The 17,207-nt window shown below is 38.7% G+C and overlaps 1 protein-coding gene and 1 pseudogene across 3 annotated transcripts in view; both read right to left on the reverse strand.

Moving 5' to 3' along the window:
* Window positions 1-17,207, reverse strand: part of ANKRD31 (ankyrin repeat domain 31) — a 200,973-nt gene that overhangs the window by 101,311 nt on the left and 82,455 nt on the right. For both annotated transcript variants that reach the window (XM_030927266.1, XM_030927265.1), the window contains exon 11: window positions 2,999-3,141. In XM_030927266.1, the coding sequence (XP_030783126.1) occupies window positions 2,999-3,141 (143 nt within the window). The remainder of the gene's footprint in view (window positions 1-2,998; window positions 3,142-17,207) is intronic.
* LOC115896455 lies at window positions 4,380-5,411 on the reverse strand (annotated as a pseudogene). The gene has a single exon (XR_004056344.1). The product of XR_004056344.1 is annotated as a 60S ribosomal protein L5 pseudogene (transcript).

A 17,207-nucleotide genomic window follows, 5' to 3' on the forward strand; every position in this document is an offset into this window, starting at 1 on the left:
ACTGGATGTTAAATGGTATAAAGAAACTTAACTTTTATTAGGTGAAATGATATTGCAAGTATGAAAAATTGTTTTTTATGGGTAAAATAGTATGATGTCTGGGATTTCTTTAAAATACTTCAATAACAAAATCAGTTCATGTTCTAGCCAAACAGGCCAGAGTTCTACCGCATAATAGAATGTATAATCAATTTTCACAAGAGAGTTTACTGAAAGGCCAGGCACGGTGGCTCATGTCTGTAATCCCAGCACTTTGGGAGGCAGAGGTGGGTGAATCACTTGAGGCCAGGAGCTCGAGACCAGCTTGGTCAAACTGGTGAAACCCCATCTCTACTAAAAATACAAAAACTTAGCTGGGCATGGTGATGTACGCCTATAATCCCAGCTACTCAAGAGGCTGAGGCACGAGAAGCGCTTGACGCCAGGAGGCAGAGGTGGCAGTGAATGGAGATCACACCACTATACTCCAGCCTGGTTGACAGAGGGAGACTCTTGTCTAAAAACAAAAACTAAAACAAAAAATAGTTAACTGTAGACCCACATAAAATGAATAATCACCATGTCTGAGGTCTATTTTTTCAATATATGTGAATCCCCAAATCAATGCCAACAAACCCCTTCAATTCAACATCCCATACACTCACAGATTACTGGATACTTCAAATAAAATCTTTGTTAAAGTTTTGATAGCTTATTTCAATGCCATTGCCTTCACCTACTAACAAAGTAAACCTAATAAAAGAGAAATAAAGGTTAGTCTGGCATGACTTGTTCTTAGTGATGCCTATGATTCTCAAAGAGCACTACATTCTTGCCTATATCTTCCAAACATATATTTAATAACTTGTTGCACATTTTCTAAGGAATAACGCTGAGCTGATCACTTGTAATTCTCAAATTCCAACTTTTCTACTCTTTTAAAAATGTATTTATTAACACTTTTATTAAGATGTAATTCACATGCCACACAGTCTACCTATTTAAAGAATATAATTCATTGTTTTTTAGTATATTAAGATGGTTGTGCAACCATTACCACAATCTAATTTTGGAACATTTTCATTCCCCCTAAAAGAAACCCTTTAACCATTAGTTGTCACTCACCATTCCCCACCCTCTAGACCTCCCATCTCTAATCTGTCTCTATAGATTTGACTATTATGGGTATTTCAAATTAACAGAATCATAAGATGTGGATTTTTTAAATGGCTCTTTCACTTTTAGAAAGCAGGATATTATCTTTTAGTATCTCTCCAACATAACAACTAAGACCTGTAAGATAATATATTCTAGTTCCTTTAACTCTCCAGAATGCTTAAAGAAGCTCACACTCCCCAGATAGTAAGACAAGCATTGGGTTCCCAAGGCTTCCCTGTTTGACATCTTTACTCCTGTGACACCAAAGGCATTTGAGCAATCCAATTCCCAGGGCCTAGGCCATTTCTCTGATCATCCTTGCCTCATGTCACACCAACTACTGATTTCAGCTTTTAATTTTCATGACTGCTCTCTAGATGTCCACTCCTGTCTTGTCATTCTCCTTTTCTCTCACTAGTCAGGATATGCCATGGTGCCAGAAGCATATGAACCACAGGGAGATTGGAGGATGGCAAGAGGGAGTGCAGTAAGTGGGGAAACTGGATTCTGGGAATAGAGGCCTGTGTCTTTGGTTCCTTTAACATCATTGAAGGAACTAATTATTTCACGTATTCAAAGGCCAAATAGGAGACTGCCAATGCTAGACTGTGAGGCAGAAATGGATTCAAGCCAAGTTCGAAGTGGGGCAAAGGAACAAATAGGAAAGAAAAAAAGAAAAATTAAAATGCTCAGGGCTCACTTTACTCAAAGGAAGAAAAGACTCTTGATCAGTATAGGTCAGCCCTGGAAAGTAAGGGCGCAAATGGGCTACGGGGTTAGAGAGAAGAAGTGCTTTGGCATGAGGTTTCTCTGCTTTCTGACAGAGAAAGGATTCACACTGTCACATGTCTAAGCCTGCATTCTTCTGGCCATTAAACTGGATCCTGGGAAGAATTCTCTCCTCCTAGTCCTCTAAACTATATGCAAAAATGACTACCCATCACAAAGATATACATTATCAAACAAATAAACAAACAATGAAAAACAAACAACAAAAAAACTGCCTAAACCCTTCTGAAGTACTGTTTCATACTATGAAGGAATATGCCCTATCTATTCCCATGGATCCCAGCAGCCTTCTCCACCTCTGCCTGTGTTAGGCATTTCTTCTGGAAATAGGCAGAACAAATCTTGATCCCAGGTGGTTAATACCCTTTCCCATCCTAGAAGTTTTTAAACCCAGAGGGCAACCTCTAATACCTGAAATAAATAACAGGATACCTTCAGCAAGTGCCTCAGCCCTGCAATGTTGTTCTGGGACCAGAAAAAATGTGTAGTAAGCTAATATGGTTTCTGAGATAAACCTTGTATACTAGAATTCATAATCTTAATGTTACCATTTATTGCAGTTACTATTAACCAACTGGTATGCAATTATAGTAGTCTGATATTTTAACCTGCAGTACAGTTCTGCTGATATATCCTGGCTGATCATTAAGCTGAACTGATCAGAAACATTCTCCTGTCTTAGGCCGATTATGAAAGGGACACTAGACTCCATAAAGCTGTAAATCTCCTGTCAGGACTGGACATAACTGCGTAACACTCTATAAGAAGGAAATATTCTTCTAAACCCTATAAAGCACCATATTGAAGGAGTTTTAAAGGAGAACAAATTGAAAAAAATACTGTGTAACCAAAAAGTTCTGTATGGTTATTAAAAGTAACATGTAAAATGACACCTATCATATTACACACAACAAACCCATCACATAGTAAAATTTCATTATAAATTCTAAGTATTCATTAGCAGAATGAAATTAAACTAAAATTTCTGTATGTTTTCCTATTTTGTGGTTCCAGAGATATTTAATATTTGCAAAATATATTATTTGTTCTGCAAATAAAAGCATCACAGTACCTTATAATGTCCATTCATCACTGCATCATGTAGGGGAGTAATCTGGTACACTCCTTTGATATTTACATCTGCTCCACCTTTTAATAGCTCACTTGCTGTCCGATAAAATCCTCCTACACTAGCTTCATGAAGTGCTGTCCAACCTATCATACAAAAAGATATGGCATTTGTTTACATTTGGCATCTTAATAATGTTTTGTGCTTGCCCTTAAAAAACAACTCTGATTCTAAGTTGTTTCTTTAAAAATATTTTGATTATATGAGTCAAGATAGTATCATCTGAAAGCACACTGTGGTTTCAATAAACCTGAAGGTAGGTTCAATAAACCTGAAGGACAAATCAAACTCCTACCCCTCAACTCCGTTGTGCAAAAATGTGAAAAGAAACAAAATATTTGGAAGTAATCCTGACCTCTCCAAATAAATAGGCTGTGCAGGAGTCATTATCAACTCAAAGAGAATACTGGTTGCAGGCTGCCTTTCTGCAGAGATGAGGGGAGAAAAGCTTTATTTCTAGTTCAAGGTACTTCCATTAAAGTATCCAACTGGCTGGACTACATATCACTCGATTCAAAATGATATATTCATTTTTTTTCTCCTTCTTTACAAAAAACTTTTTATAGTAGTTTAACAACCACAAACTGCTCCAAGAAAACTAATCATACAGGCAAATATTCTTTTTCTTTATTGGCCAAAGACAATGGTATAAGTTATAGATTTTTTTTTTTTTTTTTTTTTTTTTTGAGACAGAGTCTTGCTCTGTCACCCAGGCTGGAATACAGTGGTGCTATCTCAGCTCATTGCAAGCTCCGCCTCCCGGGTTCACGCCATTTTACTGCCTCAGCCTCCTGAGTAGCTGGGAATATAGGTGCCCGCCACCATGCCCGGCTAATTTTTTATATTTTTAGTAGAGATGGGGTTTCACTGTGTTAGCCAGGATGGTCTCGATCTCCTAACCTCGTGATCCGCCCACCTCAGCCTCCCAAAGTGCTGGGATTACAGGCGTGAGCCACCACGCCCAGCCTATATATTTATTAAATTCCAGTAAATCACATGACAGATGTAAGAAAACTTGAAAGTTGCGTATCAAAAGAGAATTTCGCTAGCTCTTCTCAGAACATTCATCATAAAACAGGGATTCCCAATCTCAGTTTATGTTTCTTAGTTGTTATGAGTTTCACAGAATGTTTACCAGCATACCTGGCCTCAACCCACCAGATGACAGTAGAAACTCCTATCCTAGTTGTAACAGTTAAACATGTTTCCAGAAACTGCCAAAAGTCCCCTGAGGGGGTGGGAGCAAAAGCACTCCAGTTGAGAACCACTGCCATACAATGTTGGGGGAGGAGTTTCTCCTATAGTATTTTTTTTTTTTTTTTTTTTTTTTTTTTAGTTTCTGTCTGTACGTTTATTGTCTGTATCTGAAAAATCATCATATTGTTTGGTTTAGCTCTCAGCAGCCCGCTCCTGAGCTCTGAGGAAGCTTGCCTTCTTTTGAGCTACCCGATCCTTCTTCTGAGCGAGAGACATTTTGGGCCGGTTCCACCTCTTCTTTTTAACTTCTTTCTTGGGCTTCTTTTCATAGACTGGATTCTCTCGTATAGCAGCATGAGCTTTCTTATACATCTCCTCCATGTCTGGAGTTACACTGTTCTTTATGTATTGAGAGAACTGTTTCTTGTAAGCATCTTCATCTTCTTCCATTAAGTAGCGCATATAATCTGCAACATTCTGGCCCATGATGTGCTTCCGGTGTACTTCTGCATTAAATTCCTTGCTTTCAGAATCATAACCAGGGAATCGTTTGGTATTGTGAGGGATAGACAAGCCTCCATCCACAGCTCCCTTCAGGGCGCCAAAAACTTTATTGCCAGTGGTAGTTCTGGCAAGGCCTGCATCCAAATAGCAGGTAAAGGCACCTGGCTGACCATCAATGCTTTCCACATTGTATTCATCGCCAGTCACCTCCACTTGGCCTTCATAGATCTTGTCCATGCCAAACCTATTGAGAAGCCTGCGGGCCAGCAGCAGGCCAGTACAATATGCTGCAGCATAATTGGTCAGGCCAACCTTCACACCATATTTTGGCAGTTCGTGTGCATATGCTGCGCAGACTATCATATCCCCCTCTATACAGGCATAAGCAATCTGACAAATGATATCTCTGTTTGTTACACGAACTATCATCCTGTATTTGGGTGTGTTGTATTTATTTTTATCCTGTATCACCAAGCGTTTCCGAGCATAGTAATCAGTTTTACCCTCTCATCGTCTTCTAAATTTCACTTGGTATCTCTTAAAGTAGGCCTTATTCTTAACAACTTTAACAAACCCCATCCTGCGGAACAGAGACCCGCGTCCGCAGCTCGACAGAGACCTGCAGGCCCAGCGGCGCTAGGGGTGGGGGGGAAAGCTCTCCTATAGTATTAATTACTAAGTTTCGAGGAAGAAATGAAGAAACCCCAAAATTGTAAATATATAGTTAATAAGGTTTTTTCCCTATAAATTTCCTTAAAATGAATATGGCTTGTTTAAAGCAAAAGTTATAAGATTTATAATGTCTGTAGATATGATACATATGATAGCTATAGCATAATGGATATGGGGAATAAATGGACTATATGTATTCAACGTCCTCATATTTCATATGAAGTATTATAATATTAACTCTAAGACGACTGTGAAACATTAGAGGTGTATACTTAATCCCTAGAGTAACCTTGAGAAAACACTGCAAAGGCAAAGAAAGAAACAAAAAACAGATTAAGCACACAGAAAACAATTAGTAAAATGGCAGACCTAAATCCAACCATTTATGTTAAATGTAAATTGACTAATCACGCTAATTTTCAATTAAAAGGTAAGACTGTCAGAATGAATAAAAAAGCAAAACTATCTGCTGTTTACAAGAAACATAGTTTATTTTTGTTCCGACTTTTCTTTTAGGTTAAGGTTGTACGTGTGCAGATTTTCTTAATGGGTAAATTGTGTGTCACTGAGGTTTGGTGTATAAATGATCCCATCACCCAGGTAGTGTGAAAAGTACCCAATAGGCAGTTTTTCAACCCTTGCCCCATTCCCTTCCTCCTCCCATAAGTAGTCTCCAGTTTGTACTGCTCCCATCTTAAGAAATATGCTTTAAATATAAAGACACAGATAGGTTGAAAATAAAAGGATAGAAAAAGATAAAGTAAAAGGATAGAAAAAGATACAGTAAATAAGCAGTAAACATAAGAAGGCTAGATGTCTATATTAATATTATATATAGTAGAGTTCAAGACAAAGTATATTACCAAGCAATAATGACAGACATTTCATGATAATGAAAGAGTTAATTTATCACAAGACATGACAATCATAACTGTTTATGTATCTAATAACAGAGCTTCAAAATATAAGGAGCAAAAACTGCCAGAATCAAAGAAAGAAACAGACAATTCCACAATCCCAATTATGAGGATTTTAACATCTCTCTAAAAAAAAATAGATCAACAAGACATAAAATCAATAAAGACATAGAAGAGCTGAACAACATTATCAACACCTTTACCTAGCTGAAATTTGTAAAACATTACATCCAACTAAAGAATAAACATTCAAGTACACCTGGGATATTCAACAAAGGAGATAATACATTATGCAATAATCAATTCTCAATAAATGGAAAAAGGTCAAAATCATATAAAATGTATCCTTTATGTTCTTTTTAGTCAAATCAGAAATCAATAACAGAAGAGTATCTGGAGAATCCACAGACATTTAAAAATTAAACAACTTCTGATATAATCACCGGATCAAAGAAGAAAGTATATGAGAAATTAAAAATATTTCAAGCTGAATTACAATGAAAATAAAACGTACTAAAATCTGTGAGATGCAACTACTAAAGTAGTTCTTAGAGGTAAATTAAAGCTTCAAATGCTTATATTAGGGAAAAAGGCACAAAATCAGTGACTTTATTTTCTACCTTATTAAAGCTAAAAGAACAAAGAAAGCCAAAATAAGTAGAAGGCAGAAAAAGAGCAGAAATCAATAAAGTATAAAACAAATAACAAAGAAAACTAAAAAAGCCATAAATCAATCCTTGAAAACAATCAATAAAATTGATTAATATAACTAAAAAAAAAGCCACAACCTACCAAAACAGACATAACATGGAACAGAAAATCTGAATAGCCTATACCTATTAACGAATTTATTATCAAAACTCTCCCACAAATAAAACAATAGGCCCAGATGGTTTCACTCCTAATTCTGTCAAACATTTAAGAAAGAATAAAAAAAAAACCTCAATGTTAAACAAACTCATTCAGAAAACAGAAGAGGTGAGAAGACTTCTTAATTAATGAGGCCAGCATAACCCTGATACCAAAACCAAAGGCATTGTAAAAATATTATAAACTACTCATTATATACTTATATAGATTTTTTTAAATCCTTAAAAAAATATTAGCAAATCTTGATAAAAAGGATCCAGATAAAAGCATTATCTCTCCCCCAAAAAAATCACAGACAAAAGAATTATCCACCCCAAAAAAATTATAGGCCAATGTTATTCATGAATGTAGATGCAAAAACCCTTACTATACCAAATCAAACCCAGCCATATATAAAAAGAATGATACATCATGACCAGATACCATTTATTCTAAGAATGTAAGGTTGGTTTAACATTAGAAAATCAATCAACCTAATTCACCACAGTAGTGAAATAAGGGAGAAAGTTTATATGGCCATATCAACAGATGTAGCAAAAGTACATGAGAAAAGCTAGCATCTACTTGATTTAAAAAGAAAACTCTGCACATTAAGAATAGGTTCCATGATAGAGATACAAAAAAAAAAACTCTTCAAAAAATCAATGAATCCAGGAGATGGTTTTTTGAAAAGATCAACAAAATTCATAGACTGCTAGCAAGACTAATAAAGAGGAAAAGAGAGAAGAATCAAACAGATGCAATAAAAAATGATAAAGGGGATATCACCACCAATCCCACAGAAATACAAACTACAATCAGAGAATACTATAAACACTTCTACGCAAACAAACTAGAAAATCTAGAAGAAATGGATAAATTCCTGGACACATACGCCCTCCCAAGACTAAACCAGGAAGAAGTTGAATCTCTGAATAGAACAATAACAGGCACTGAAAATGAGGCAATAATTAATAGCCTACCAACCAAAAATAGTCAAGGACGAGACGGATTCACAGCCGAATTCTCCCAGAGGTACAAAGAGGAGCTAGTACCACTCCTTTTGAAACTATTCCAATCAGTAGAAAAAGAGGGAATCCTTCCTAACTCGTTTTATGAGGCTAGCATCATCCTGATACCAAAGCCTGGCAGAGACACATCAAAAAAAGAGAATTTTGAGACGAGCGGATCACGAGGTCAGGAGATCAAGACCATCCTGGCTAACACGGTGAAACCCCGTCTCTACTAAAAAATACAAAAAAACTAGCCAGGCGAGGTGGCGGGTGCCTGTAGTCCCAGCTACTCGGGAGGCTGGGGTAGGAGAATGGCATAAACCCAGGAGGCAGAGATTGCAGTGAGCTGAGATCCGGCCACTGCACTCCAGCCTGGGCGACAGAGTGAGATTTTGTCTCAAAAAAAAAAAAGAGAGAGAATTTTAGACTAATATCCCTGATGAACATTGATGCAAAAATCTTCAATAAAATACTGGCAAACCGAATCCAGCAGCACATCAAAAAGCTTATCCACCATGATCAAGTAGCCTTCATCCCTGGGATACAAGGCTGGTTCAACATATGCAAATCAATAAACGTAATCCATCACAAAAACAGAACCAAAGACAAAAACCACATGATTATCTCAATAGATGCAGAAAAGCTCTCTGACAAAATTCAACAGCCCTTTGTGCTAAAAACTCTCAATAAACGAGGTATTGATGGAACGTATCTCAAAGTAATAAGAGCTATTTATGATAAACCCACAGCCAATAACATACTGAATGGGCAAAAACTGGAAACATTCCCTTGGAAAACTGGCACAAGACAAGGATACCCTCTCTCACCACTCCTATTCAACACAGCGTTGGAAATTCTGGCCAGGGCAATCAGGCAAGAGAAAGAAATAAAGGGGATTCAATTAGGAAAAGAAGAAGTCAGATTGTCCCTGTTGCAGATGACATAATGGTATATTTAGAAAACTCCATCGTCTCAGGCCAAAATCTCCTTAAGCAGATAAGAAACTTCAGCAAAGTCTCAGGATACAAAATTAATGTGCAAAAATCACAAGCATTCCTATACACCAATAATAGACAAACAGAGAGCGAAATCATGGTGAACTCCCATTCACAATTGCTACAAAGAGAATAAAAACCTAGGAATCCAACTTACAAGGGATGTGAAGGACTTCTTCAAGGAGAACTACAAACCACTGCTCAATGAAATAAAAGAGGACACAAACAAATGGAAGAACATTCCATGCTCATGGATACAAAGAATCAATATCATGAAAATGGCCATACTGCCCAAGGTAATTTATAGATTCAATGCCATCCCCATCAAGCTACCAATGACTCTTCACAGAATTGGAAAAAAACTACTTTAAAGTTCATATGGAACCGAAAAAGAGCTGGCATTGCCAAGACAATCCTAAGCAAAAAGAACAAACCTGGAGGCATCACGCCACCTGACTTCAAACTATACTACAAGGCTACAGTAACCAAAACAGCATGGTACTGATACCAAAACAGATATACAGACCAATGGAATAGAACAGAGGCCTCAGAAATAACACCACAAATCTACAACCATCTGATCTTTGACAAACCTGACAAAAACAAGAAATGGGGAAAGGATTCCCTATTTAATAAATAGTGCTGGGAAAACTGGCTAGCCATATGCAGAAAGCTGAAACTGGATCCCTTCATTACACCTTATGCAAAAATTAATTCAAGATGGATTAAAGACTGAAATGTTAGACCTAAAACCATAAAAACCCTAGAAGAAAACCTAGGCAATACTATTCAGGACATAGGCATGGGCAAAGACTTCATGACTACAACACCAAAAGCAATGGCCACAAAAGCCAAAATAGACAAATGGGATCTAATTAAACTAAAGAGCTTCTGCACAGCACAAAAAAAAAAAAAAAAAAAAAAAACTACCATCAGAGTGAACAGGCAACCTACAGAATGGGAGAAAATGTTTGCACTCTACCCATCTAACAAAGGGCTAATATCCAGACTCTACAAAGAACTCAAACAAATTTACAAGAAAAGAACAAACAACCACATCAAAAAGTGGGCAAAGGATATGAACAGACACTTCTCAAAATAAGACATTTATGCAGCCAACAGACACATGAAAAATGCTCATCATCACTCGCCATCAGAGAAATGCAAATCAAAACCACAATGAGATACCATCTCATGCCAGTTAGAATGGCAATCATTAAAAAGTCAGGAAACAACAGATGCTGGAGAGGATGTGGAGAAATAGGAACGTTTTTACACTGTTGGTGGGAGTGTAAATTAGTTCAACCATTTTGCAAGACAGTGTGGCAATTCCTCAAGGATCTAGAACTAGAAATACCATTTGACCCAGCCATCCCATTACTGGATATATACCCAAAGGATTATAAATCATGCTGCTATAAAGACACATGCACACATATGTTTATTATGGCACTATTCACAATAGCAAAGACTTGGAACCAACCCAAATGCCCATCAATGACAGACTGGATTAAGAAAATGTGGCACATATACACCATGGAATACTATGCAGCCATAAAAAAAGGATGAGTTCATGTCCTTTGCAGGGACATGGATGAAGCTGGAAACCATCATTTTCAGCAAACTATCACAAGGACAGAAAACCAAACACCGCATGATCTCACTCATAGGTGGGAATTGAACAATGAGAACACTCGGACACAGGGTGGGGAACATCACACACCAATGCCTGTCGGGGGATGGAGGGCTGGGAGGCTAGAGGAAGGATAGCATTAGGAAAAATACCTAATGTAAATGATGAGTTGATGGGTGCAGCAAAGCAACATGACACATGTATACCTATATAAAAACCTACACATTGTGCACATGTACCCTAGAACTTAAAGTATATAAAAAGTATATATAAAAGTATATATAAAAAAAGAATAGACTCCTCAAACTCCTCAATCTGATAAAGAGCATCTACAAAAGCCTATAGATAAAATCATGTTTAGCGGAGAAATATGCTGAAATATTGAAAGAAGAAAAACCAATACGGAGTGAAAAATACTAGAACAGTAGTGGCATCTTGAGAGTGAGGAATGACAGAAGAGAGGCATGAGGAAACTTTCTGGGATAGTGTATCTGTCAAAATTAATCAAATGGCACAATTAAGATTTGTAGTTCACTATATGAAAATGTTACCTGAGGGGGGCGGAGCAAGATGGCCGAATAGGAACAGCTCCAGTCTCCAACTCCCGGGGCGAGCGACACAGAAGACCGGTGATTTCTGCATTTTCAACTGAGGTACTGGGGTCATCTCACTGGGGAGTGCCGGACAATCAGTGCTGGTCAGCTGCTGCAGCCGGACCAGCGAGAGCTGAAGCAGGGCGAGGCATCGCCTCACCTGGGAAGTGCAAGGGGGAAGGGAATCCCTTTTCCTAGCCAGGGGAACTGGGACACACAACACCTGGAAAATCGGGTAACTCCCACCCCAATACTGCGCTTTAAGCAAACTGGCACACCAGGAGAATATATCCCTCACACCTAGCCGGGAGGGTCCCACGCCCACGGAGCCTCTCTCATTGCTAACACAGCAGTCTGAGGCGATCTAACCGCAAGGCAGCAGTGAGGCTGGGGGAGGGACGCCCGCCATTGCTGAGGCTTAAGTAGGTAAACAAAGCCGCTGGGAAGCTCGAACTGGGTGGAACTCACAGCAGCTCAAGGAAACCTGCCTGTCTCTGTACACTACACCTCTGGGGACAGGGCACAGCTAAAAAACAACAGGGGAAGCAGCAGAGGCCTGTGCAGACACGAATGACTCTGTCTGACAGCTTTGAAGAGAGCAGTGGATCTCCCAACACGGAGGTTCAGATCTGAGAACGGACAGACTGCCTGCTCAAGTGGGTCCCTGACCCCTGAGTAGCCTCACTGGGAGACATCCCCCACTAGGGGCAGTCTGACACCCCACACCTCACAGGGTGGAGTACACCCCTGAGAGGAAGCTTCCGAAGTAAGAATCAGACAGGTACACTCGCTGTTCAGCAATATTCTATCTTCTGCAACCTCTGCTGCTGATACCCAGGCAAACAGGGTCTGGAGTGGACCTCAAGCAATCTCCAACAGACCTATAGCTGAGGGTCCTGACTGTCAGAAGGAAAACTATCAAACAGGAAGGACACCTATACGAAAACCCCATCAGTACGTCACCATCATCAAAGACCAGAGGCAGATAAAAACACAAAGATGGGGAAAAAGCAGGGTAGAAAAGCTGGAAATTCAAAAAGTAAGAGCGCATCTCCCCCTGCAAACGAGCGCAGCCCATTGCCAGCAACGGATCGAAGCTGGTCAGAGAATGACTTTGACGAGATGAGAGAAGAAGGCTTCAGTCCATCAAACTTCTCAGAGCTAAAGGAGGAATTATGTACTCAGCACAAAGAAACTAAAAATCTTGAAAAAAGAGTGGAAGAATTGACAGCTAGACTAATTAATGCAGAGAAGGTCATAAACGAAATGACAGAGATGAAAACCATGACACGAGAAATACGTGACAAATGCACAAGCTTCAGTAAGCGACTCGATCAACTGGAAGAAAGAGTATTAGCGATTGAGGATCAAATGAATGAAATGAAGCGAGAAGAGAAACCAAAAGAAAAAAGAAGAAAAAGAAATGAACAAAGCCTGCAAGAAGTATGGGATTATGTAAAAAGACCAAATCTACGTCTGATTGGGGTGCCTGAAAATGAGGGGGAAAATGGAACCAACTTGGAAAACACTCTTCAGGATATCATCCAGGAGAACTTCCCCAACCTAGTAGGGCAGGACAACATTCAAATTCAGGAAATACAGAGAATGCCACAAAGATACTCCTCCAGAAGAGCAACTCTAAGACACACAATTGCCAGATTCACCAAAGTTGAAATGAAGGAAAAAATCTTAAGGGCAGCCAGAGAGAAAGGTCGGGTTACCCACAAAGGGAAGCCCATCAGACTAACAGCAGATCTCTCAGGCAGAAACTCTACAAGCCAGAAGAGAGTGAGGGCCAATATTCAACGTTCTTAAAGAAAAGAATTTTAAACCCAGAATTTCATATCCAGCCAAACTAAGTTTCATAAGTGAAGGAGAAATAAAATCCTTTACAGATAAGCAAATGCTTAGAGATTTTGTCACCACCAGGCCTACCTTACAAGAGACCCTGAAGGAAGCCCTAAACATGGAAAGGAACAACCGATACCAGCCATTGCAAAAACATGCCAAAATATAAAGACCATCGAGGCTAGGAAGAAACTGCATCAAATAACGAGCAAAATAACCAGTTAATATCATAATGACAGGATCAAGTTCACACATAACAATATTAACCTTAAATGTAAATGAACTAAATGCTCCAATTAAAAGACACAGACTGGCAAACTGGATAAAGAATCAAGACCCATCAGTCTGCTGTATTCAGGAGACCCATCTCACATGCAGAGACATACATAGGCTCAAAATAAAGGGATGGAGGAAGATCTACCAAGCAAATGGAGAACAAAAAAAAAGCAGGGGTTACAATACCAGTCTCTGATAAAACAGACTTTAAACCATCAAAGATCAAAAGAGACAAAGAAGGCCATTACATAATGGTAAAGGGATCAATTCAACAGGAAGAGCTAACTATCCTAAATATATGTGCACCCAATACAGGAGCACCCAGATTCATAAAGCAAGTCCTTAGAGACTTACAAAGAGACTTAGACTCCCATACAATAATAATGGAAGACTTCAACACTCCACTGTCAACATTAGACAGATCAACGAGACAGAAAGTTAACAAGGATATCCAGGAATTGAACTCATCTCTGCACCAAGCGGACCTAATAGACATCTATAGAACTCTCCACCCCAAATCAACAGAATATACATTCTTCTCAGCACCACATCGCACTTATTCCAAAATTGACCACATAATTGGAAGTAAAGCACTCCTCAGCAAATGTACAAGAACAGAAATGATAACAAACTGTCTCTCAGACCACAGTGCAATCAAACTAGAACTCAGGACTAAGAAACTCAATCAAAACCGCTCAACTACATGGAAACTGAACAACCTGCTCCTGAATGACTACTGGGTACATAACGAAATGAAGGCAGAAATAAAGATGTTCTTTGAAATCAATGAGAACAAAGATACAACATACCAGAATCTCTGGGACACATTTCAAGCAGTGTGTAGAGGGAAATTTATAGCACTAAATGCCCACAAGAGAAAGCTGGAAAGATCTAAAATTGATACTCTAACATCACAATTAAAAGAACTAGAGAGGCAAGAGCAAACACATTCCAAAGCTAGCAGAAGGCAAGAAATGACTAAGATCAGAGCAGAACTGAAGGAGATAGAGACATAAAAAACCCTCCAAAAAATCAATGATTCTAGGAGTTGGTTTTTTGAAAAGATCAACAAAATTGGCAGACCGCTAGCAAGACTAATAAAGAAGAAAAGAGAGAGGAATCAAATAGACGCAATAAAAAATGATAAAGGGGATATCAACACTGACCCCACAGAAATACAAACTACCATCAGAGAATACTATAAACACATCTACGCAAATCAACTAGAAAATCTAGAAGAAATGGATAATTTCCTGGACACTTACACTCTCCCAAGACTAAACCAGGAAGAAGTTGAATCCCTGAATAGACCAATAGCAGGCTCTGAAATTGAGGCAACAATCAATAGCCTACCCACCAAAAAAAGTCCAGGACCAGATGGATTCACAGCTGAATTCTACCAGAGGTACAAGGAGGAGCTGGTACCATTCCTTCTGAAACTATTCCAATCAATAGAAAAAGAGAGAATCCTCCCTAACTCATTTGATGAGGCCAACATCATCCTGATACCAAAGCCTGGCAGAGACACACCAAAAACAGAGAATTTTAGACCAATATCCCTGATGAACATCGATGCAAAAATCCTCAATAAAATACTGGCAAACCGGATTCAGCAGCACATCAATAAGCTTATCCACCATGATAAAGTGCGCTTCATCCCTGGGATGCAAGGCGGGTTCAACATTCGCAAATCAATAAACGTAATCCAGCATATAAACAGAACCAAAGACAAGAACCACATGATTATCTCAATAGATGCTGAAAAGGCTTTTGACAAAATTCAACAGCCCTTCATGCTAAAAACGCTCAATACATTCGGTATTGATGGAACGTACCTCAAAATAATAAGAGCTATTTATGACAAACCCACAGCTAATATCATACTGAATGGGCAAAAACTGGAAAAATTCCCTTTGAAAACTGGCACAAGACAGGGATGCCCTCTGTCACCACTCTTACAACATAGTGTTGGAAGTTCTGGCTAGGGCAATCAGGCAAGAGAAAGAAATCAAGGGTATTCAGTTAGGAAAAGAAGAAGTCAAATTGTCCCTGTTTGCAGATGACATGATTGTATATTTAGAAAACCCCATTGTCTCAGCCCAAAATCTCCTTAAGCTGATAAGCAACTTCAGCAAAGTCTCAGGATACAAAATTAATGTGCAAAAATCACAAGCATTCTTATACACCAGTAACAGACAAACAGAGAGCCAAATCAGGAATGAACTTCCATTCACAATTGCTTCAAAGAGAATAAAATACCTAGGAATCCAACTTACAAGGGATGTAAAGGACCTCTTCAAGGAGAACTACAAACCACTGCTCAGTGAAATCAAAGAGGACACAAACAAATGGAAGAACATACCATGCTCATGGATAGGAAGAATCAATATCGTGAAAATGGCCATACTGCCCAAGGTTATTTATAGATTCAATGCCATCCCCATCAGGCCACCAATGAGTTTCTTCACAGAATTGGAAAAAACTGCTTTAAAGTTCATATGGAACCAAAAAAGAGCCCGCATTGCCAAGACAATCCTAAGTCAAAAGGACAAAGCTGGAGGCGTCACGCTACCTGACTTCAAACTATACTACAAGCATGGTAGTAGTACCAAAACAGCATGGTACTGGTACCAAAACAGAGATATAGACCAATGGAACAGAACAGAATCCTCAGAAATAATACCACACATCTACAGCCATCTGATCTTTGACAAACCTGAGAGAAACAAGAAATGGGGAAAGGATTCCCTATTTAATAAATGGTGCTGGGAAAATTGGCTAGCCATAAGTAGAAAGCTGAAACTGAATCCTTTCCTTACTCCTTATACGAAGATTAATTCAAGATGGATTAGAGACTTAAATGTTAGACCTAATACCATAAAAACCCTAGAAGAAAACCTAGGTAGTACCATTCAGGACATAGGCATGGGCAAGGACTTCATGTCTAAAACACCAAAAGCAACGGCAACAAAAGCCAAAATTGACAAATGGGATCTAATTAAACTAAAGAGCTTCTGCACAGCAAAAGAAACTACCATCAGGGTGAACAGGCAACCTACAGAATGGGAGAAAATTTTTGCAATCTACTCATCTGACAAAGGGCTAATATCCAGAATCTACAAAGAACTCAAACAAATATACAAGAAAAAAACAAACAACCCCATCAAAAAGTGGGCAAAGGATATGAACAGACATTTCTCAAAAGAAGATATTCATACAGCCAACAGACACATGAAAAAATGCTCATCATCACTCGCCATCAGAGAAATGCAAATCAAAACCACAATGAGATACCATCTCATACCAATTAGAACGGCAATCATTAAAAAATCAGGAAACAACAGGTGTTGGAGAGGATGTGGAGAAATAGGAACACTTTTACACTGTTGGTGGGATTGTAAACTAGTTCAACCATTATGGAAAACAGTATGGCGATTCCTCAAGGATCTAGAACTAGATGTACCATATGACCCAGCCATCCCACTACTGGGTATATACCCAAAGGATTATAAATTATTCTACTACAAAGACACATGCACACATATGTTTATTGCGGCACTATTCACAATAGCAAAGACTTGGAATCAACCCCAATGTCCATCTGTGACAGACTGGATTAAGAAAATGTGGCACATATACACCATGGAATACTATG

The sequence above is a fragment of the Rhinopithecus roxellana genome, chromosome 3 (genome assembly GCF_007565055.1).
Source record: "Rhinopithecus roxellana isolate Shanxi Qingling chromosome 3, ASM756505v1, whole genome shotgun sequence".
NCBI lineage: Eukaryota > Metazoa > Chordata > Mammalia > Primates > Cercopithecidae > Rhinopithecus > Rhinopithecus roxellana.